Source organism: Lytechinus variegatus, chromosome 2 (genome assembly GCF_018143015.1).
Source record: "Lytechinus variegatus isolate NC3 chromosome 2, Lvar_3.0, whole genome shotgun sequence".
Classification (NCBI taxonomy): domain Eukaryota; kingdom Metazoa; phylum Echinodermata; class Echinoidea; order Temnopleuroida; family Toxopneustidae; genus Lytechinus; species Lytechinus variegatus.
Window position 1 is genome coordinate 47,456,790 of NC_054741.1, and position 25,422 is coordinate 47,482,211.

At 36.6% G+C, this 25,422-nt stretch overlaps 1 protein-coding gene across 1 annotated transcript in view; it reads right to left on the reverse strand.

Annotated features, from left to right (window-relative positions):
* The window catches only part of LOC121408194 (somatostatin receptor type 5-like), a 48,423-nt gene that overhangs the window by 16,391 nt on the left and 6,610 nt on the right, over positions 1-25,422 (reverse strand). Inside the window, exon 2 of the mRNA XM_041599574.1 lies at positions 4,693-4,852. Coding sequence (XP_041455508.1) covers positions 4,693-4,852 — 160 coding nt within the window. The remainder of the gene's footprint in view (positions 1-4,692; positions 4,853-25,422) is intronic.

The window sequence follows — 25,422 nt, forward strand, 5'->3', positions numbered from 1 at the left end:
TCCAATAAAAACAACCTGTGTTTTCTCAGGTAAAAAGATTTATGCAACGGGCCAGAAACATAATAAGTACCTTACAAAACAATAATTGATGCGAGCGCGATACACGCGCCAAAAATTTGTGATATTCCAATCTGAAAACTGTACATTCTAAGCTTTTTTGTAACCATGAACAGAATCAGTACCTTACTAAACAATAATTGATGCAAGCGCAAAGCGCGAGCCAAAAGTTCTGTAGTTTTATAACCAAAAATGTATCATGTTTTACTACAAAAAAAGGTATTTCATTTTGAAAAAGGGCACATTTCATTTTGAAAAAAAAATTCCATTTTGAAAAAGGACATTTTTTCTTACTGGGAAATTTCGGGGGACAAGTGCCCCCTTGCCCCCCTCCCCACCCTGTTCCACCTCCACTGAGTTACATGGCGGAATGGGATATAATTTAATTTTCAAAAAAGGGTGTTCTATTTTCCATATTTTCTATAAGTCTATAAATTGGATTACGGAAAGAGCTAAATCCAATTTGTAGTATCTATGTTGCAGTAACATCTTCATGAAATGTTCATAATCATCCCTGCAAGCTTCTCTCTTAAAATCAACATGCGTAGCATACCTAGTGAGCCTGTTACGAGAGCAACGACAGCATGACTCTTGGAAAATGAGATATACTAGAAAAACGAGTCAGATTGACAAGGAATCGGGTCTATTGGTACCACATTCTGTTACGGGTAAAAATGACCCCAAAATAAGGACTTATATGACGCAGAAAGAGTCGAATCGGACCGAGGAATAGTCAGATCGAACCTCTGTCATTCTCTCTTTTTTTTACCCGGAGCGGGTGTGACGCTGGACTGAATTATACTCATGCTGTCCATGTCTCACAATCATCAGTAAGAATGGCTAATTCAGATTACTAAGTGTACATCATTTGTATTCATAAACATGATGAACTCCACCCTATCTCTCCCCTCTCGCTTTATGCACAGCAAAAACTGTGGTGTTAACCGGTGTACATAGAGGACCAACACCGGACCTTTTTTTTTACACCGGTGTTAAATTGGTGACGTTAGTTTTACACCTATAGGTGTTATTACAACACCTTTTGTTGTTACATTTACACTCGTTGGTGTTATGTTTAATCTCTAGGGTGTAATTTTAACACCCCAGGGTGTGGTCCTCTATTAACACCAATTGGTGTCAGTTTTAACACCGCAGTTTTTACAATGTGTCTATATCGCTTTATTTGTCTCCCTTTTAAGCATAATATTTCAATAAGTGTTTTATTAATATGCCTACAAGCATCAGTAGTGAAATTCCCCCTGTGCAAACATCCTTGGAAAAATATCTGTTGCACCAGGATAACCAATCCTCTTTATTCTTTAGGCCAATATCTGTGCATGAGATTGTTAACTTTGTCTGTGCTTTAAATTCATCTAACGCTCAGAAGATGTTTCTCCTTTATATAATTGTTAAAGATTGTATTCATATTATTGCAGATCCACTTTGTGACATATTCAATACATTGTTGTTTGAAGGGGTAGTTCCCAACAAGTTGAAAATACTAGTAGCAAAAGTGGTTCCAGTATACAAACAGGAAACTTGAATATTAGGGCATTCGAGGTATAGGCTTAAGTTGGTTTAGAATGTACCTAGATAATAGACTACAATTTGTTTTTCATTAATGGCGCCAAATCACAATTAAGTAATGTAAACTGTGGTATACCACAGGGATCTGTCCTTGGTCCTTTGATTTTTTATTTACATTAATGATATCATCGATTTATCTCAACTATTCACATATTCTATTTTTGCTGACGATACTTGTTTATTATTTTCTCACAAGAATATTCATTCTCTAGTCCAGTCAGTTAATACTGAAATTTGTAAAATCTTTGCATGGTTTTGTAGTAACAAATTGTTATCAAATACAGGCAAAACACGATGTACATTATTCAGTCGATCCATTTTTCAGATTGGGAGGGGGGGAAAATTATGAATCAACGTTCAAAAGGCGCTCGATCACACAAAACAAACAAACTCACCCCCACACACATAGGCCTATATATATATATATATATATCAGAAAGACTCATCAGAAAGAGACACATATCTCACCAACAAAATTAATGCGAGCGCGAAGCGCGAGCTGAAATTTTTTAGTATACTGGCCTGAAAACAGGAAAAGGGTACAATTTTAGGACTGTTTGGAGGGTAGATGCATGTATCACTACACAGATAATGCGAGTACCGAGAGCGAGCTGAAATTGCTTTATATTCTAACCTGAAAGCTTGATATTCTAAGCTTGTTTGGTGCCAATGATTAAGATTTTGATTTTTCGATCTAAAATAAAATTGACAGTTTAATGGACTTTTTTTTTAAAGAACAAGATATATATCCAACAAAGGATTATTACAAATCGAAGCGGGGGTTCTTTTGAGGTTTAGAATTGAAAACGGGACATTCTATTCACCAATATAATCATGAAAAGTGTGGGTTTTTGCTAAAGAAATGATGCGAGCGCGAAGCGCGAGCTGAAAATTTGTATATTCCAATCTGAAAAGCGGACATTTTGAGCACGATTTTAAATAAAATACGAATTGTGTATCTCAATCTCGCTTGCTGATTTCTGTGTAACATCACAATCTTATTTTATTTTTGCACATGCGGAATTATTGTGGGGGGGGGGGCAAAACGATATGTTTGCCACCCCAATATTTCATTGGAGGGGCGATCGCCCCCCCCCCCCGGATCGACGCCTCTGGCAAGAACCCAAACTACTTTGAATTCATTTAGAATCGTTCGTGTTAAAGAATGGAATAATTTACCCCATGCATGGCGTTAGAAATAGATTGACTCTGTCTCGATTCAAAATATTGTGTAAAAACACCATTTTCGATAAATTGCAGTCCGGTATGCATGTATAAATCATGATGTAGATTTCATTAAGAGAGGTCTCCTTGTGTGTGGGGGGGGGGCAGTACATCTGTGTAAAACAGGGGGATTACATTGTGTGTATCTATACAAGCGTAAAAAAGGGTGGTGTTTCGGTTTCCTTATGGAGCCTGCTTACTTGATGTGGTGTTTTTTCTTGAGCGTGTTTGATGCATTCACAATTTTGGACCGAATAGTAGGGTGCTCAGGGAATCGCCCTGCTTCATTTAGGCTTGTACCCTGGGCAAGCAGAAACATCATCATTTTATAACATACCCCTCTTATTATATTGTAACATCATTTTGTTCTTAAGTCATACTCATTGTAAATATGTTACTTTTTATGATACACCACTAATATATGTAAAGGGGCCCCGTCAACAAGCTGTGCTTCACTGGGGTCTCAAACCTGTCATTCTGAGTTCTATGATGTTGTGCTTTGTAACACTGTATGTGTTTGATTTGTTTTGATAAATACTATACTACTACTACTGCATTAACACACATATATATTACTATCGTTGCTCGGTAATCACTTTATCATGCTATTATACACAAAAAAAATATATGAAGATCATTGTCAGTAATATACGTTTATACGTCATGGAGTCGATGTGGGTGCGTGTATTGACTCGCATTGCCTTAATATATACATCCTAATCATTAATACTTAATCTAGAGAATGGAAGGGGGGCTCTTAATGACACGAGGCCCTGGTCACTAAGAATGCATGGAAATGGACTAAAGATGGTCAAACATGGGGAGGGGGTCAATCTGTAATGTAATGATTCGTTAAATTAATCGTGGAAAAGAACCAATCCAAAGATCGGTAAACGAAATCTGTTCTGCATTTACATACTTATCATCATATTTTGCTTTCTAGCTGTTGTTATTGTCTCTCATCCGGGCTTGTACCCAGCTATTCTGGAAAGGGACACATCTGTCATCTATGTTTACCAAGCGCTTGAACCTTGACAACTATTAAACTATCAATCAAAATGAATTGACATTAAGGAGTTGCAGAATTATTGTCTATTTCTTTAGAGATTCTATTCTATATCCTCTTTTTTCCTGGAAACCGTGAATTTACTGACACATTATAAAAACGGGTGCCCGCTTCGCCTACAGAGTAAAGTTCAAGTATGGCCCAACATCATTGAATAGAGGTATAAGAAAGGAGCTGCCAATATGAGATGAATCACCGGTGAGTTACTGCTGCGATTCTAATTGCATATTATATTGATCATTGTGTTAAACTGGCATCATCTCAGCTTTAAAGTGTAAGTGAACATTAATACTTTGGAATATCCAGACAAAGTTTTTTTTAAACATACCACCTTACTCTAAGTTCTTTCTAGTTCTTTCGAACATTTTCTTACAGTTTTCTTCTTTTTCTGTTTTAGACAGTTCGTAGCTGTATAGTCTTCAACCCCCCCCCAAAAAAAAAAATCTAAATTTTGTACTATAGACGAAGTTAATCCGTTATCAACTTCTAAATTCCATATGTTTCCAGATCCCCCATCCACCCACCCACTCACCCTCATACTCACACACTCGCACACCCTCTCTCTCTCTCTCACACACACACACCGCACTGACCTTTCGTTCTTACCTGTCATCATGGTCATCGGGAAAATATGTGCAAGACAGACGGTCTCTCAGCATGAACGAACAAATAAAAAGCGACAAACAAACAAAATGAATAAATATTACAACAAGCAAAAACACAAAAATGTGACTATATATTTCTCCGATAAAACTCACCCATGGTAGATAGAGTAACATCCTGCAGCCTGGATCACTCAGTGAATAACTTTTTAATGTCAAAACAATGGCTGGAACAGCATCAATAAGAAGGCCAAGAAGATCAGCTAAAGCAAGGTTGGCAAATGAGTAGTTGATTACATTGTGCATCTTTTTAAACCTATCGAGAAAGAAAATTGAAAATGAAATTATAAGTTATAACGATGGGTGCGGATCGCATTAAACGTTGATAGCTATAATGACCACTTTCATTAATGTATATTAACAATAATCTGTTTAAAGAACATAATATCTTAAAATTTTGGTACTATTCAGAGAACAGAATTACTATTATAATACAATAACGAAAAGCTTTAGATATGCCTCTTTATAATGATATCGTTCTAGTCTACAGATTTAACATGTCTAGTCACGGATATCGGTTGGTGTGAATTAAAAGTGAAAAGAACAAATTATTTGAATATATTAACTGATGTAGATAGATAGATAGATAGATAGAGAGGGATAGATAGATAGATATATAGATAGATAGATAGATAGATAGAGAGGGATAAATAGATATATAGATAGATAGATAAATAGATAGATAGATAGATAGGGATAGATATAGAAAGATAGATTGGTTGTTTTATTGATTGATCGATCGATTGATTGATTGATTGTTTGATTGATTGATTGATTGAGTGAGTGAGTGAGTGAATGAATGAATGAATGAGAGAGTACGTGAGTGAGTGATGGATTGATTGATGGATGGATTGCTGGTTGAATTGTAAAAAAATGACTGATAGATAAGTCTTGATTGGTTGGTTGGTTGGTTGTTTGGTTGCTTGCTTGGTTGCTTGAGTGAATGAGTTAGTAAGTGAGTGAGTCAGTCAGACAGTCAGTAAATGAGTCAATGAGTAAGTAAGTAAATGAGTTATAGAGTGCGTGAGTGGGAGCGTGAGTAACTGAGAGTGTTTGAGTGAGTTAGTGAAAGAGTCACTGAGTAATTAATGAGTGAAATGAGTGCGTTAGTAAGTGAATAAGTATGTGAGTGTGTAAGTGAGTGAGTGAGTGAGTTAGTGAGTGAGTGTGTGTGTGTGTGTGAGTGAGTGAGTGTGTGAGTGAGTGTGTGAGTAAGTGAGTGAGTGTGTGAGTAAGTGACTGAGTGTGTGAGTAAGTGAGTGAGAGAGTGAGTAAGTGAGTGGTGGATGGGTTGATTGATGATTGGTGGAAAAGGTTGACTGAAAGGTTGATATGCCGATTGGTTAGTTGCCTTATTGATCGATTGATAGACTAATTATTGATTGATCCGTTCATTCAGCGAGAGATTCATCTATTGTTTGTTGGTAAAGCAATTGAGCTAAAACAACATAAACAGAAAATATACATAGTAGTGTACGCTTGAATATTGTAATCCATGAACCTCGACGGCTTATTTGATCATCAATGGCCTGAACATATACAGACAGAAATAAACATTATACAAGAGCACATTGTGGAAAGGAAACATCCCGTGGAATTGAATAGAGTGTAGAATGATAATACTGTTCAGCTTTTAATCAGGACCTGATCCTTCCCTCTGGTCAGGAATTAAGTAGTTGGTTCTCTTATCTCTCTTTTCGCCTGCTTGTCCCATTCGCTCTTTCTACCCTCCCCCTTACCTCTTCCCATCTCTCCTCCCTCTCTACGTTTCTCTTTTACATCCCCCTCTCTCAAATATTTCTTCTCTTGATTCTCTCTATCTATCTTTAGATAATATTCCATTCAATCCTGTGAGTCTATTTCCTTTTAGAAATTTATCAGTTAAGAATTCATCCCGACGTCTTTATATAGCTAGTATTCATAAACTAATAATCCACACGATGTTCTTCCTCTGAAAATAAATCTCCTATGGGCTATAATCATCTATAGTTTGAAAGTGATGAATAAACCATCATTAGACGAATTGACACGACATAGATTCTGAAAATATCTTACTTCATGACGCATTGAAGATCTTAAAGATCTTGAAAATGAAAACGTAAACAACCAAATATTACCATGGAAACAAGATCGTAAAAATCGAGAATAACATATCTAAATTAATAAATAATATACTTAAGAAGTTTTTATATTCAATTTAACGGCAGTCTAAGTACACAGATCAGTATTCTCATTTTTTAAGAAGTCTCCCAAAAAGCAAAATAAAATGTCTGTCATTCTTTTTCTAAGATTTCGTTATTTCACAAATAAAAAAGTTATAAAAGCTTGACAAGCTTCACATATTCAAAATGATATCAGTCACAATTCAGTTGTACAGAAGATCCACGAAGCTCAATACATAATTTCAAGGGGGAATCAAGATAATATCAATACAGTTTATGTTCCCCTTTCTCCCTGCCCCCCTTCTCTCTCTCTCTCCCTCTCTCTCGTTTTCAGTTTGTCAGTATTTTTTTCTCTCCCTTTTGCTTATTCCACCTGTTTCTGTATCACACAACACACACCAGGGGCCTGTTGCATAAAACTTTTTACCTGAGAAAACTCGGGTAAAAACTGAAAACTAAGGTTAGTTTGATTTCTGCCATTGACTTTAACACAGGGCAAAAACTCCGGTAAAAACAATCTGAGTTTTCTCAGGTAAAAAGTTTTATGCAACGGGCCCCAGTACTCAGACACGCCCGCTCAAAGAAACTCGCAGATCTATATCTACTATTTCCTGTTCTGTGAATCTCAATTTTAGATATCTTTATTTCCCTCCTATCTTTCATCTACTTCTCTCCAACAAACTAGAATGATTTTCTTGGAAAATGTGCGGCGCCTGTCGTGTTTTAAAACAAAATACGGTCTGAAATCTCATGCAAATACAAATCTCGACGTCGTGCTCGTGATTGGAATGACAGGATCTACCGATGTAGAACTTGTGGAAGGGAACGTGTTATTCCATATCAAGCCAACTAGTACTTGGACACTTTTAATTATCAAACAGAGTATCAAATAAACATTCACCATAGGTGCTTGAATGGTTAACCTCTGGTAAGAGACATGTAATAGGAATAAACAGCATTCTCTAGCCAAGACGTCGAGTCCAAAAAGGAAAAGGCCAACTGCACATTCGTAAACGTGGCCAGGAATTTGGTGACAATTTTCACAAAATTCACCAAAAATCATTTGATACTTCTTTTAAAAGGGCAAAAGCGCCTCGAAAACAAGCTCGGTCGCTTTGTTCCCTCGCTTTTGATTTTTTGAAAAATTTTGAAAAAATACTTTTGATGAATTTTGTGAAAATTTTCAGCAGAAAAAAGTTTTCACAATTTCGGGGGGGGGGGGGGCAACTACCCCCTGCTGCGTATATGGCCATGTATTCCACAAAATAGTCAGAAATGTATTTTAAATGTTGAAATTCTTGTTTAAAGATTATTATGACCATGCGTTCTTTATTGGTGTTTACTGCAAATAAACACCATAGGCCCTAGTGCTATCAGACTTTGTTTTTTTTTTAACACAGAGTGCAATGAAATCTGTACACGAAGTATGATAGGCCACTGAGCTTAAATCGGCAATAAAGAATGAAGATTATATATATCAATCCACTTGCATGTAACTCCTCCCTTATCGTAGGCTTACGATCTAGAGTAGATGTCAACATGTTATAGCAAAAATCATTCGTAACACCAATATGAAATCCCCATTTTTTACCACATGGGAAATGAAACTCTTCATCGCAATCTCCTATAAGTTCAAGTCTTTTTGGAGAGGCCTGCTTTTTATTTAAGGCCTATTATTTCCGATAAAAATTATCGAACATTTTTGTTATACTGTATTCCTGGAAGCTATCGATTGATGTTTTTTGGAAGTACTTTCAACAAAACCGAATGATGATTTGGAGGAGGTCTCTCTTCGCTTAAAACGAATGAGAGCGCTCATTTTACCCTGGAGGCGTCAAATCTTTCCGGATATAACCTCGATTTTTAGATGGTGTAGTTACATATTAACTTGGAACCAGAGAATCAGGTCGTCGCATAGGTCGAGAGGTATTATCTGTCGCATTTTAAAGTTGTCAATGTGCAGACTTTTTTTGTATAACCATGGTGTTTAAAGTTTATCGGATCCAGGATACTGGCGAGATTATTTCGAAGAATTGGGACAATTATTGGTAATCATTCAGGCAATGATAGCAAAAATAATCAGCTTCTTGTAATTTATGAAAATCGCTGTCAGATTTGAACAGTTAGCACTACAATACTGCCAACATTATGTTGAACAATGTAATGGACTTGTTTTGCTTAAATGGGAGAGGGAATAATGAGACACCGGATATAATCAGAAGATAGGGGGAATCTTCATTAAATAATGATCCCGTAAAATTAAGACGGACAAAATAGTGTGTGTTTTCAAGAACAGGATTGCAAAGAAAAACATTAAATAGGGGGATTCTTTTATAACATCAAAGAGAGAAGGTGAGAGGAAAGGATGATTAAAGCGATTGGGGGTGGTGGGGGTTGTGAAGAAAGGGATACAATAGAGAAAGAGTGAGGAGAGGGGAAGAAAACATACTATGGGGTAGATAATGTAACAAAAATAGAGAGAGAGAGAGAAAATGACTGATGTTAAAGGTCAAGTCCACCCCAGGAAAATGCTAATTTGAATAAATAGAGAAAAATCAAGCTTGCATAGTGCTGAAAATTTCATCAAAATCGGAAGTAAAATAAGAAAGTTCTGACATTTTAAAATGTTGCTTATTTTTCACAAAACATGCAGGGATATGCACAACTAGATGAGTCAGTCGATGATGTCCATCACTCACTATTTCATTTGTTTTTTTATTGTTTGAATTATACAATATTTCATTTTTTGACAATAAGGACCAACTTGACTGAACCATATAATATTAAAAAATGCTAATTCTACATGTTCAGGGAGGAAATAATCGTTGTATCACTTGACAATCAGGAAAAAATTAGAATATTTCATATAAAAAAATACAATAAAAATAGTGAGCGGGTGACGTCGTAGTCTCCTTATTTGCATACCAGCCAGGATGTGCATAATAACTGTTTTGTGAAATTAAGCGAAACTTTAAAATGTCATAACTTTCTTATTTTTCATCCGATTTTGATGAAATTTTTAGTGCTATGCTTGTTGGATATCTTTTCTTTTTATTCAAATCAACTTCTTGTTGGGGTGGACTTGACCTTTAAGAGGCAGGAATGGGTTGAGAGACACAGACACAGACAAGATATCAACGGTTCCTGGATATGGATGAGAGCGGATGATAGCGGACAGAATAATGAGATGGCTCGTGAGCGTCGACATTGGTAGGACAGTGAAAAAGATACTGGAAGCATTATGATCGAGTTAAAAGCAGAATAAAACAAGCAACCGAGGTTTGTCTCTTCAACAATATTATTATAGCTATTGAGGACCCATGTTTCCCATGTTTATCGTGTTGATATCATTATACAATCTACTGTAGATGGTAACATGTTATAGAAACTCAAGGTAACCGTAATTCAGTGGATATCTTAAACTATCATTAATATAAAGTATTCAAAACACTGCGCCAAGTTACTGGTGGATTTAGATGAAGATAATCTTAATGATTATCATGCTTTACACATAATAATGATAACGATGATTAAGATCGAATCGTAATGATAAAATAAAAATAATTATAATGATGACAATTAAAATTGTGAAATGCAGTGTGTTAACTATATGTATGTTAATATTCTGCGTTGCAAGAGCTCTAAATAGCTTATGTGATCTACATTAAATATATCCTTTTTATATCAGATTAACCGTCTTATAATATCTGATGTTTATGTGAAATATGATTCAAAGCCTTGAGGCCGTGAAAAAATCGACTTTGCATTCATTTTGTAGGCCCTGTTCATTGTAAAGTGCACGTTATTTGCTGTTCGAGTGCTACTTGTGTACGAAGTAATGGCCATGCGATGGGTATTTAAATTCGGGTATAATATCAATGTCATATTTGTGGACTGAGCATGCGAAGAGTGATTTTTGTTCTGAACAAACTGCCCTATTTGCCTCCGCAGTGTTTCGAACGCTCAATATTGCATCAAGGACTTCACACTAATATGAATAAACCTAGAAAATTAAACTAAGGAACATTCAGGAAAGAACTCAATTATCTAAACTTTAATGAATGAATGAATGACGGCTGTCTTTTAACAGTGTCAATGGCTTCTATGAGTCAAAGTGAAGTGGGAATGTTATTGCAAAAGTATGAGCATCAAGGCTTTCAGTGGCTGTATTCTAATAAAATAATGCACCCTCATACTGTTGTTTGGCATGTTGAGTAATGACAGAGTTTACAGTTACATGATATATTGTTTTAGGTTCCGTTTTATGCTCTTAACCGAAAGCACTGTCTCAACACCTACATTTTCTAATCAGCATTTTAGACACGTTAGAGAATGATATATGATCCTTTACCATCTTAGCAACAACGACGAGGCCAGTGACATTGGTGTAAAGATAAACATGAATGTAAAAAGTGTTTATGATAAAGGACAGAGAACATTACAGAGATTAAAGGGGAAAAAGAAGGAGAAAGATTTATACTTCCGTTATACCAACGACATTGACTCAGTATCGATAGATATTATCGCAATGGCTTTTGTCGATCGGGAGTCAGGTTTGCAGAGTGGCCTATAGTGAGACCAAAATTTTGAGGGAGCTAAGTTTAGGGAGATAGAGCAAAATTTTGTTTAAAAAAAAGATGCGTGCCAGCCAAAATCATGACTTCTTAATACACAATCTATTTTGGATATTTTTTTGCATGATATTTAGGGAAGGATAATTTTTTTGCTCTTTCCCTTTCCTTTTTTTTAACCTTTTGTTTTCTTGATAGTAAAACATTTTGCGGCTTTTTTTTTTGGGGGGGGGGTCCCCTCTCTCTACGCCAGTGGTCTCGCCTATGTGACTGTAGCAGTCGATAGAGATAGGCGGAAGAGAGAAAAGGAAATGTTACTGTAGATAGTAAGAAAGAGGGGAACGAGTACGAGAAAGAGAGGGAGCAGAGGGAAAGAGAAAGAAGGAGGATGGAGTGAGTCGGAAGGCAATCCTCCGAGGTGCCGTATAAACCTGCAAGAAGAAATAAGACTTGGTGAAATGAAATGAGAATGATTGGTAACTGCTGATGAGCATCTAGACCAATCTCCCCTTGAGAGAGATCAGTACTTCTCAGAATGAGATAACGATTTGTTTTCATTACACTCTCAAACATCAACACTCTAAGAATTGATGGCATCTGTTTCACAGAACGGACATCCAGTCTCTGTCATTAATGCTCTGAAACAATCATAAAAATTTCAATTACAACTTTTATTAAAAGAATTACGTGTACTTAGATTTCCTAAGCACTACGGAGTGCCTAGTAAGAAAATCAATTATGAGTTCAAAGGACTGAACACATTTTGCAGTGACTGTGGTCGATGAACTTCGGAGAATTTTGGTATTCCCGGAATGTCGGAAGAGGCATACTTTTGATGTCTTTATAATTTCCAGGTATACTGAAATTACGGTTATCTGTCAAAAATGAAAATAAAAGAATTGCTACATCACTACATATTCTTTATCACACGACGTATTAATCGACAGACTTACAGAGAATGAAGTCATTGCCCCCTTTAGCGTTTGGACGTGCTGAAACAACATGAAATGAAATGCTTCGAAATCGTTTACGATCAGCAAATTCACTATAAAGGTTAGATGGTGACATCCTTGTTATCACACCGGAAGATTCACCATTTTTTCTCACTTTTTATCCAACAATAGTTTGAAGAATACCTTGAAGATTGCCATCAAATAGACAATATCCCTTTGGAGACATGACACTTCGTGTTCCAGGTATAGCTCGATCCCTTTCTTCAATTTCCCCAATTAAATTTCTAATTTCATTAGTAATTTAGAGCAACAGGGCAATATTGATATAGGAAAGGGCCGAGTAGAGCGCATGTTTCTAAAGCTATAACGTTTCTTTGGTTGATTATAGAGCAGACATGGATGGCGAACCTGATATATCACCGGACGAATCATCTTTATTCCAGCATTCGTGGAATCCTTCGACTGTCTTTGGCCGAGGTTTTAGGTTTCGCCATGAGATTGAGGGTTGACTGTCCTTTCGATGTACATTGAGGTGATGGTGAAATATATTATGACGGTGTAGGAGGGCGCTTCGGGCCGTGTGTGTAATATCTGGAAAAGGAAAATAACTGTTGTGTGTCATTCTCAGAAAAAAAAAATCACATTTCATTGTCCTAACCGTCCTGCCATTTAGCGTGGTTTTTGTTAGGGTAACACTTTCTTGAGACAATGACGTAGGCGGATGGCCATCTGATTGCATGTGCACTTGGTTGCCAGTATGTAATGATGAATGTGTAGATAACATCCGGAGGACTTGATCTTAATTCATTTGAAATATCACTTGTAATGAAAGGTATTACAAGTATATGTATCTTGCGGCTTAAGTGATTTCGATTGCGCTCGCAGTATTTGTATTTTAGTGTGAATAAATAAATAAATAAATTTGCATGGCATGCAAAAACAGACGCAAACAAACAATGATATCTCTCCCTAACATCACACTACAATTTCTAACAATTGTTTGAAATTTATTTATTTATTTATTCACACTAAAATGCGAGTACTGGCTGTATGAAAAATAGGATGATCATCGTCTTATCGTTGGGGGTGATGATGTGAAAAACAATTGGTGGTAATTTTGGGAGAAGCATGAAGTCTACAGAGGTGTAAACCTCCGGGGGCAGAGAAAGAAAGGGCGAAGGAGTCATAGAGAAGGGGGAGAGGATGGGAGTGATGGGGGGGGGGGGGGGGTAGAGAGAGACATAGAGTTAGACCAACAGAAATAAAATAATAACATACTCTGCGATACTGAGTCAGAGATGGATTAAAGAAACTAACAAAAAATTATTTTCAAATTAAAAGTATTATTTTCACTTTGTTTGATTCCTGCCAGAAAATGAAAGAAGCATATGTTTATCCTAAATTGACCTCTTTAACCTGCAGGGAATATATAGAGACGATTGAATTCATCGATCGAACCTGTCTTTAAAAGAGGCCGATTCAGAAGAGGTCACGAAAAACGAATCAATTTTGTTTGACATATTTTTTTTTACCAAACGATATCAGAACAACTAAAGTTGTTCAAAGTCACTTCCTGAAAGTGATATAATTAGTCTCCAAGAAAATTTAACTCTCTAGTGTAACAGATTGTAAAAAGATTTGACTCGGATCCTCATTGCCGGTGAACGATAGTATTTCAAATGGATATCTTCTCATAACAGTACAATAAGATATCAAAATTTTTCTTTGATCCGCGCGTGAACTAAATTGTGTTTCATCAAATATACCATGGAGATATAGCACCATAATTATACCTTACGGGTATATTCTCATAATTCTGTATACGGATTTGGTACAAATGGTATTTAATATCATGATGGTGATTTAGAATGCAAAGATGCCGATATGTATTATTTATAAAGATAGATACAAACTTAACCAAATACCGTTAATCTCAATTTATTTGAAATATCCCTTGTAATGAAAGGTATTACAAGTAACATAATGCTGATTGATGTTATAAATACGGTAATACTTCTTGTGGTTTAAGTGATTTCGTTTGTACCCACATTTTAGAATAAAAACATAATAAACAATTAAAATGTTAATTTCCTAATCAGTTGTCAGAGGGTGCATGTAGAAGGAACTTTGGGTTTGTTGACTGTCAGAAAAGGTTGAATAAATAAAAGGAAAATGGAAATCGGGGAGTTGCTATAAGGGAGAAATGATACCATAGAAGAGAACGAGATAAATACACTGAAGCAAATTCTATAGATTGTAGTAAGATGTCAAGTGCAACTATGAATTGAATGCTCTTTGACTTGCAGCAAAACGCAACTTAAAACATATCCAAGTACAAGAAATATGGTTTAATTCTACCAAAGAAATCCCAGTTTCTTTTTTATATCAATATATATTATAGAATCATGGTGGGTACTCTGTTTTTATTGTTTGACAGTGATAGAGGTTTTATGATATATAATTTTAAAGTTTATTCATCATCGGTAAGGCAGGATTCGAATAAACTGAGAAAGTTAGCATCAATGATATAATTACTTACATGCATAATTCGTAATTTTCATTGATAATTAAAACAAAGTGACGAAATTCTTGGTAAGTTGTATTCATCCTTTGTTCATACTCTATTTATCCTTTTATCATAAACACGCTTGAAAATGGGATAATGCAACGTTATATATAGAGGGTGAATTCCCAAAGAAGGGAAACCAAGATTTGTTGTTTTTCACGACAAAAGTATAAAAACAGTGATGATATTTGTATCACTTACAGTACGATTCAATTAGTATTCAAACGACACCTTGATCTATAGGAACATGCATCATCGAGCACGATTGTTCTGGAAAATATATGCAGAATCGATGTTGGTTCACCAAGTGCATGCTAGCGCTTTCGACATGATGAAAGAGATATAAAGAAATAAAGAAATCTTGCCAATTGTTCTTTAGTTTCATCTTAATCAGGAGAGGCAGTGTCAACATTTGTCTACTTAAAAAAAAACGACTACGCCAGTAACAATAATATTGTCAGAGATATTCACATCTTGCTGAAAATGATCCAGTTAACATCCCCATTTTCATAATCCTCTTGAACTTCTCTTTGAACTTTTTTCTTTAAATAAAATTTGAAAAGTTAATAAAAACAATTCTAATCTGAAAAAAAAAATCATTGAGGAACCAATCTAAGTTTTTTTTTTGTTTATATATAACCTCATTTAACACTGACTCTTAAATAATGTGAAAATAAACCGCCTGGAGTTATTTTTAGTATAATAATTAGTCATAGATGACCCATAGTCACAGAAACTTAAAAAAGGGTATTCATTCATTCAACCTCTAATAAGTTGTTATCTCAAGTCATGTGAAAACAAATTGCCTCTGATTTATATGTTTCGCATAAAATTAAATGAAAACTTAAATCCCTTTTCAATGCACGACGTATATTTGTTACTAACAGCGGGCGACGATACAGATATTCAAACTCTTACTTGTCACTTTACGAAATGTCATTCATTTGTCACAGGATATGCAATTTTTTTTACCAAGTAGACACATAGTTACCAATAATGCATATAGCATTTCCATTTATTTGAAAGCAGGATATAAGAGCATTATTGTAGATTAAATGCCTTGCTCACGGGCATAGGTGCCGCGGCCGGGGATCGAACCCTGGACTTTCCATGTATAGCCAGGCGCCTTAGACCACTCGGCCACGGCAACTCCACTAACAGCAGGCGGCGATACAGATATTCAAACTCTATTTGTCACTTGTCGAAAGGTCATTCATTTGTCACAGGATATGAAATTGTATTATTTTAACGATTAGCTTTGAACCGGCTCAACAATGACCTGTGCCACGTAAAAACAAAAGGTCAGCAATTACATTCTAAATTCCAAGGATTTAAAGTAAATCCAGATCGGCTGCGAATAGTGACCAGCCGAATATTTGATTGAAATTTAAACCTTGTTGATTTAGATATAAATCTAAAAGATTCGAATTTAAATCTTTTGAGATATAAAAGTTAATCCTTAAGATTTAAAATCAATCCAAAATTCGGCTGGTCACTATTCACAGCCGATCTGGGGAGCGTTTCATGAAAGGACTTGTCTGACGTTTTATCCGACAAGTCCCATTTTATCCGACAGTTACTATAGTAACAGTGCCTCTCAGCCAATCAGAACCAAGGAAAGATGTCAGATCTGACAACTTGTCAGACAAAAATGTTGATGAAACGGTCCCCTGGATTCATTTTAAATCAGTGGAATTTATAGTAAAATCGTACTCTTGATTTTCACAGTTAGCCATACATTATAGTCAATGCAATCAATCTTTTAAAAATGTTCCATGATGATCGCTATTATATATGCTTTGTGTAAATTGTGTTACGGCCCCTGGTTAGGACCAGTTGACAAGGAGATACGTACATTTGTATAAACGCGACTCCAAAAAATCAAATACGAGTTTCATTTGATACTCCGGGCTAAAAACAATTTATATTTGAATAAAAAGAGTAAACTTCAAGGAATTAGTCATGCCTGGTACCCATTCATCTCACCTGGGTGGATTGCATCACAACGTAGGTAAATTTCTTGCTGAAGGAATAGACGTCATAGTTGGGATTCGAACTCACGTCCCTCAGATTGAAAGACGAGATTCGTTAATACTAGACCACGACGCCCCCATTATTAAGAATATAACATAATCATTCAACACAAAATTACAAAGAAATAAAGAGAATTAGGACCAAACTTATTAATTAATATTTTCTACTGTGCATGAAGAGTATAGACGTATAGAATATTCAAAAATCAAACCTCAATTTACGAAAATGAGCAGAAAGTTTACCTTTCTTTTTAGCGATGTTGTATTCAATTTCTTAGTTACTCATTAATTGGGGTTTACAGCAAGCAAAGTCAGGGATCAATATTCATTGGTAGGCTGATGATGTTATGACACTAATTCCTTTTTCTTATGTTATTACATGAAATCCTAATTATTTTTATGTGTGTATGATTTGCGGATAGTCCTCCCTTGTAACATTTTACTTCTCCACGTAAAAGAAAATCAAATTAATGCCTATAATAATAGCTTTGTTGTTTTTATTGTGTTACAAGAACCATGGTTCATTAAAAGGACAAAGATAAAGAACAAGAAATGGTTAAAGAGTCAGTCACGTGCAGAGTGAGTGTCCACGCTCTTTTGTAAGGCTCCTGCAATTAAAACACAGCGAAAGGTTACAATAATAGAGACGCACTCCATTGCTCTTAAAACAAGATAACTAACCTCCCTGTGACTCCTTCGAAAACGGCTCTTTTATATAACCTCAAAATTCTCATTAAACGTGTTAGGCATGCACTCAAGCCAATGGGTCTTCCCCTTTTTCCGAGTAATGTAATTATGTTTCTTGAAGCATGTGTCTAGTGCTGGGAAAGAGTGTCTTAAGCCCCTTTCACAATTGACGAACGACCTGTTTACGACTGCCTGCAACAGTTTTTCCTTGTTGTTGCACGATCGATCTCTTGGTGTCTTGCGAGCACTCGCAGTCGTTGTAGACGATCGCACGACCTCGAGGTGGTCGTGACTGGTCGCATCTGAACTTTAGAGATGTTCAAAATCCAAACGCGATCAAATATGATCGATTCACTCGCATCAGATCATACCATCGGTCTGGAGATCATCGTGTGAGTGTTGTTCAACTTTGTACGACTTGATGCGAGAGGTGGCACAACTAAGTAGTCGCATTTAGTCGACTGGAGGTCGTACAACACTTGCACATGTACTAGCGACCAATAGAGACCAGTCTTGCGACTGTGTCCGGCCATAAGACTGTTGTAAGACCGATCGCAATATTGCATTACCGTTGCATTCGCATGAATGCGACTGTTCCTCGGTGTTATAAAAGAGGAGTTGATAATGATAATAATAATAATAGTACTGATATTGCGTCAAATCCACTCTGTAGAGTGATCAAGGAGCTTTTAAGGAAATTATAATAAAAGAAATTAAGAAGAATTGAAGAGAAATGTTTTAAGGAGTTCAGGAGTTAAGAATAAATAAAAGAGAGGGCAGAAAATATTAGAAAAAAGGCGTAATATAAACTCCACGGAATTAAAGCTATGGCTGCTATTACATTGCTATGACTGAGTTCGAATTGGTCTACCTCACATCAATCACACGAACATTCGCACTGCATGGTTTCATTCCCGGGTTTCATTCAAACGTACGAGCAATGGCATTGTCTAACGTCACTCTCACGGCTATGCAATCAGTCGCGCAACACTCGCATGTGATCGCACGAGCACAATAGGAGCATAAGCGACTTACTCGTGCAACGGGTCTTACTGGTTGTTTTTGTTGTACGACAGCTGTTGCAACTGTGAAAGCCTCTGTGAGATCTTATGCTGAGATGACTAGCGATTGGTGCATGTTGCAGCCTGTCGCACGACCAAATGGTAAATGGTCGTACAACTGGGAAAGGGGCTTTAGACAGATACCAAGAAAATTCGCAAGATTTGCATAGTTCTGAAATATTTAAAATATCTCTGACAAACAGTTTATGTTTTATTATAATCTGTCCTCGATGTTATATACGCTGGTCTCTCATAAGAATAATAGTAAACATATAATGATAGAGACAGAAAACTTTATCTTTTTAATTATTCAGAGGCCAAGATTACCCAAGTGTATCACTAAAAACTAGTTAGAATATGGGTGTAAAATAGGAAAGTTATTACGATTTCATTAAATTTTCACAAACGGGTATTTGCAAACATGGAGAATGCGCAAACAAAGTCATTGACATGACGTGCATATTTTCTCCTTTTTTTCATCAACTCTCGCATTTATTACAATCATCATTAGTTGGGGTGAACTTGGCCTACAAAACACCTTCCCTTCACTTCGAAATGACAGACTATGTGCATCCATCCTTGTCTATAACAGATCAGCAACTCCCCCAGAAAATGATTGCGAGCCTATATACATTAGCCGTCGATATTCAATATCTTTCAATTATCGTCTTACTTGTCTATAACACATCAGCGAACCCCCCCCCCCCCCGGAAAATGATTGCTAGCCTATATACATTAGCCGTCGATATTCAATATCTTTCAATTATCGTCTTACTTGTCTATAACACATCAGCAACCCCCCCCCCCCAGAAAATGATTGCTAGCCTATATACATTAGCCGTCGATATTCAATATCTTTCAATTATCGTCTTACTTGTCTATAACACATCAGCGACCCCCCCCCCCGGAAAATGATTGCTAGCCTATATACATTAGCCGTCGATATTCAATATCTTTCAATTATCGTCTTACTTGTCTATAACACATCAGCGACCCCCCCCCCCCCCCGGAAAATGATTGCAAGCCTATATACATTAGCCGTCGATATTCAATATCTTTCAATTATCGTCTTACTTGTCTATAACACATCAGCAACTCCCCCAGAAAATGATTGCGAGCCTATATACATTAGCCGTCGATATTCAATATCTTTCAATTATCGTCTTACTTGTCTATAACACATCAGCGAACCCCCCCCCCCCCCCGGAAAATGATTGCTAGCCTATATACATTAGCCGTCGATATTCAATATCTTTCAATTATCGTCTTACTTGTCTATAACACATCAGCAACCCCCCCCCCCAGAAAATGATTGCTAGCCTATATACATTAGCCGTCGATATTCAATATCTTTCAATTATCGTCTTACTTGTCTATAACACATCAGCGACCCCCCCCCCCGGAAAATGATTGCTAGCCTATATACATTAGCCGTCGATATTCAATATCTTTCAATTATCGTCTTACTTGTCTATAACACATCAGCGACCCCCCCCCCGGAAAATGATTGCAAGCCTATATACATTAGCCGTCGATATTCAATATCTTTCAATTATCGTCTTACTTGTCTATAACACATCAGCGACCCCCCCCCCCCGGAAAATGATTGCAAGCCTATAACATTAGCCGTCGATATTCAATATCTATTTGTCTATAACACATCAGCGACCCCCCCCCCCCCAGAAAATGATTGCTAGCCTATAACATTAGCCGTCGATATTCAATATCTTTCAATTATCGTCTTACTTGTCTATAACGCATCAGCAACCCCCCCAAAAAAAAATTGATTGCTAGCCTATAACATTAGCCGTCGATATTCAATATCTTTCAATTATCGTCTTACTTGTCTATAACACATCAGCGACCCCCCCCCGGAAAATGATTGCAAGCCTATAACATTAGCCGTCGATATTCAATATCTTTCAATTATCGTCTTACTTGTCTATAACGCATCAGCAACCCCCCCCCCCAAAAAAAAAAAAATGATTGCTAGCCTATAACATTAGCCGTCGATATTCAATATCTTTCAATTATCGTCTTACTTGTCTATAACACATCAGCGACCCCCCCCCCGGAAAATGATTGCAAGCCTATAACATTAGCCGTCGATATTCAATATCTTTCAATTATCGTCTTACTTGTCTATAACACATCAGCGACCCCCCCCCCCGGAAAATGATTGCAAGCCTATAACATTAGCCGTCGATATTCAATATCTTTCAATTATCGTCTTACTTGTCTATAACGCATCAGCAACCCCCCCCCCAAAAAAAAAAAATGATTGCTAGCCTATAACATTAGCCGTCGATATTCAATATCTTTCAATTATCGTCTTACTTGTCTATAACGCATCAGCAACCCCCCCCCCCAAAAAAAAAAATGATTGCTAGCCTATAACATTAGCCGTCGATATTCAATATCTTTCAATTATCGTCTTACTTGTCTATAACACATCAGCGACCCCCCCCCCCCCGGAAAATGATTGCAAGCCTATAACATTAGCCGTCGATATTCAATATCTTTCAATTATCGTCTTACTAATAAGTAAATCTTACATTATAAATGACACACCCACATGTTATACTAAACTTAATTACCAGGTGGGTGTTTCATAAAGTTGTTCGTTAGTTAAGAGCAACTTTAAGACGACTGATCCTTTCTTGTGGAAAATGGTATATTCATTGGCGATTTGGTTAAGCGCGTAAGAAAGGTTCACCAGTCATTCTTAAAGTCGTTCTTAACTTACGAACAGCTTTATGAAACGGTCCCCTGGTCATAAAATTCAAATGGCATTTTGAGCATGGACAAGTCCGTGTTTTGAGGCATGACATCGGCGGCTCCTGGAGGGGGGTGTCCTTGTCCCTCGATGATCCGATACCCCCGCCCCTTGGAAATGTCGGAACGTGCACACCTTTTCTTTGTATGGATTGCTGATTTCTTTTGCTCGTCAGAATTTAACAGGTATTTTACATTTGATAATAGTGATAAGCTTTTTTTTCTCTCTCTCTGTCTTTGTCCAGTTTTTGCGAAAATGTCGACAAGAAATAATTGATTTGGCAAACACATGTAACAGCCCTCCCCCCCCCCCCTCTTTATCTTCATGAAATGCTCGATCCACCGCTGAGACCCCTGGGATACCAGATACCTCTATAGGAAATTGCATCGTGTATGTTTGTGATAACATTAATGAGAACTCGTAACCTTTAACATGAAAAGGTCACCTTTTAATTAGTGTATAATTATGAGGCAGTGTTTCGAGTATGATTCGTATCCAATTCTTTACGCACATCTCATTCCTTAACTAGTACTTGTTTTAGTTTGAGAATATCGGCATTATCAGCGATAATGACAGAGAAAATATAAGATTGAGTCAAGAGAGGGGAGAGGGAAAAGGAGGGTTGCCTATATACACGAAATTAAAGTTAAATTGGGCGAAGTTGAATAAGAGAGGGAAGTTAATATAGTTAGGGAAGGAGAAAGGGAATGGGATAGTGGGAAACGTTAGGGGTGCTGTTTCCATGGAAACTGAGATGTGCGGAGGCGGTTAATTCATTCATCCCAAGTCCATGATTCATTGGACCATACGACAGGATTCCTAATTGTCTTTAAAATTTATAACCTAAGTGGTCACCAAGGTCCGACGAGTTACCAAACTTGCTTGGACCACTCGATTTGATTTCTGCGCACTTCAGTGCTCATAATTCCGTCATGATGATTTAGTTAACAATCATCACATGCCCTACAATTTTCTACGCTCTAATTACTCCTTAATATATCACAAACATTAATATTCATGTGGTTACAACGCTGCGGATGGGGTTGATGTATTACCTATTTCTATTATCTATTCAGGGCCTTTGGGAACGATTTCTTCATAGGGGGTGCTGGTTTGGAAGAAAAAATTTACAAGCAAAAAAACTGTATCCCGATTCAAAATGAAAATCTTTAAAACGTCATGTTGTTACTCCTTGTTCGACTCAAATAAAAAATTTAAGTGTATTGCTCGTCTGATTTTTCTTTGTTCCCCTTTAAACCGTTTCAAATTAAGATGTGAAAAACTTTGCCTAGCATATGCAGATTTTACTACAAAAAATATTTGTGTGAATCACTCTTTCTGCCATTTATTTTAACCGTGCTCTCAAAATATATACAAGTTTATTTCAATATATGAAACTGTTAATTTTTAGTTATGTATATGATTATTTAATCAGTATCTTTATTAAACATTTAAATGATTTCCACTTGAGGATTAAAGATGGCGGAAGATATTATAGGGTCATAGGAAGAATCGTATCTTTATCAAACATTTAAATGATTTCCACTTTAGAGGATTAGAGATGGCAGAGGATCACTAGCGTACATAAGGGGGGCCAGACCGCCCCCTGACGAGTAACAACTCATGCAAGGGGCGTACCCCTGCCCCCCTGACGAGTCACAACTGATCCCTGACGAGCCACCCCCTCTTTTGTACTTGAAGACCGGCTTTTTTTTTTTTTTGCTTGTCAAGTTTTTGGGCGGACGAATTGCCCCCCCCCCCCTCATTGCCACTGCAGAGGATATTACAGTGTCATAGGAAGAATCGTGTCATAAAAATTATAGTCACCATCTCGAAGGTCAATGTACCCATGAATTGTTTAATGATTGTGTTTCATTGTTTCTATTTCATTCATTCAATACTCTTGAATTAGATTAAGGGGACTTGAAAATAATGTTCTTTTGATTACCAGAAATATGCGGGCGATATCAATTATTATCGTGAACACTGTGAAGTCGTGAAGGGGCACCATATAATTCATGTTCCCTCTTGACGATTTTACTCCCTTGGAAACTCCATTCTACTGTTATATTACCTTGAGTCGCTTTTCAATTACCATATAACATAATGCTGGTATGTAATGTTTATTGAACTTTCTGATTTGCATAAGAGTCATATTTCAAAAGGCATGATAATATCACAATGATATACTTAATAATAATGATCATGATTATATTAGTTAACAAATGATTGCAATTCATATCTGTTTTATTTCATTAAAATAATCAAACAAGTGACACAACAAATCTAATCATGATCATCAACATGAATAACAAAATTGAAATAGGCCCTAATTTATCAAAATCGACGAAGTATTTTGGAAAAAAAAACAAGAAGAAGATACCAAATTACATGCATAAATACATGAATATTTAGTGATCGGCCTGCACTACACAATCTACAAAAAAGAAGGTTTTCACAAAATTAAGATTATGCAAGTGGATAGACTATCGTATTACGGAACCTTTTATCAACATAATAGCTCCTGTGCTATGGTTGCTACCAAATACAAATGATATTAATTATGATTGGGTTCTAAATTATTGATCTGACATCTTTTTGCTTGCTACGCTCTTGGGTAAGCTCGATATTCAGCATCAGTTATTTTCGTTGAAAACTATATATATGTATCTCAGCCAACCAGATGCAAAGATTCACTCGCTTATAACTATCGGTGAAAACACTTTGGCAAATGGTTCGTGAAAACGCTCTCCTAAACTCTTATGTTCTTCTTTCACTCTTTTCCATCGACCCAATTCAATTTCAGGACCCAAGCTCCACCATGATCAACATCTTCACATTGGACTTCTAGATTTTAGATTTTCGTTGCCTTGGGGGAAGAATCTATCCGATTCCCTTTCTTGTCATATATATTACCTCAGTACCATGAGAGTCTCTGTCATGTCTGAATGTTGTTTTGAGATGTCAGTTTGTGATGATATGACATGCACACCACATGCATTGGGTGCTGAATAAATAGGTACTCGCGAATTCCATGCATATGGCCCTAATTCTGATTTCTACATGTATATCAATGGATAGACAAGTTTCCCGTCAATTGATGGTTATTGAGTAGAAAAAAACCCGAAGAAACTTGTTTAATATGGCTCCAATCAATATGATATGGTAAATATGCTCGTTCATTTATCAATTTAAATACATTTTGCAAGAACTTTGTAATGCTGAGTATAGCAGTTTCTTCCAGATTCCAGAACGTGACTCGTGTAAAAGCTAATTGAGAGTGTGACTTTGATAAATTATTTCTTTGCGTTTCTCCTCCCGAGTGTATTGCCTAATGTATCATTCGATTTCTTAGGGAGAGATATATTGATACAGAAAAGTGCGAGAGCAAGGCACATTCTTTTTATGCCACCGTTTAATTCCTGTCGGGTGCTAAATGAGCAGGCACTTACAGATATTACTTTCGCCCGGGAATTGAAGGAGGAGAGTACAAGTATGTATATAAGAAAGCCCCGAAGGCTCGTAGAGAGCTCGCTCGATCTGGATGCATTTAATATGGATCTGACAGTCATGTCCGACCAAATGCTTTCTCATATCCTAACTCAGTATCGCATATCTCAAAGGAATGTTCCACCCCCAACAAAAAGTTGACTTGAATAAAAAAAAATAGAAAAATCCAACAAGTATAACATTGAAAATTTCATCAAAATTGGATGCAAAATAAAAAGGTTATGACGCTTTAAAGTTTCGGCGACCACACACCTTACGATTGCTCTGCGACCCGAATTTGGAATAAAACGTAGTAGACTTGGAATATCTTACCGACAATGTTCGAAATCATCGTACGAATACCTATGTTTAAATCTGTGACTATGCTATCATCCTTAGAATAAAAACAAATTTAATATTTATAGTCGTAATGACGTCATAGCAGTCGTACGATTGGCTACGATTTGAAACTAAATTGGCCTTTACTCCAAAATAAAGGCTTGCAATCTTTCAAAATGGTTATGTTAG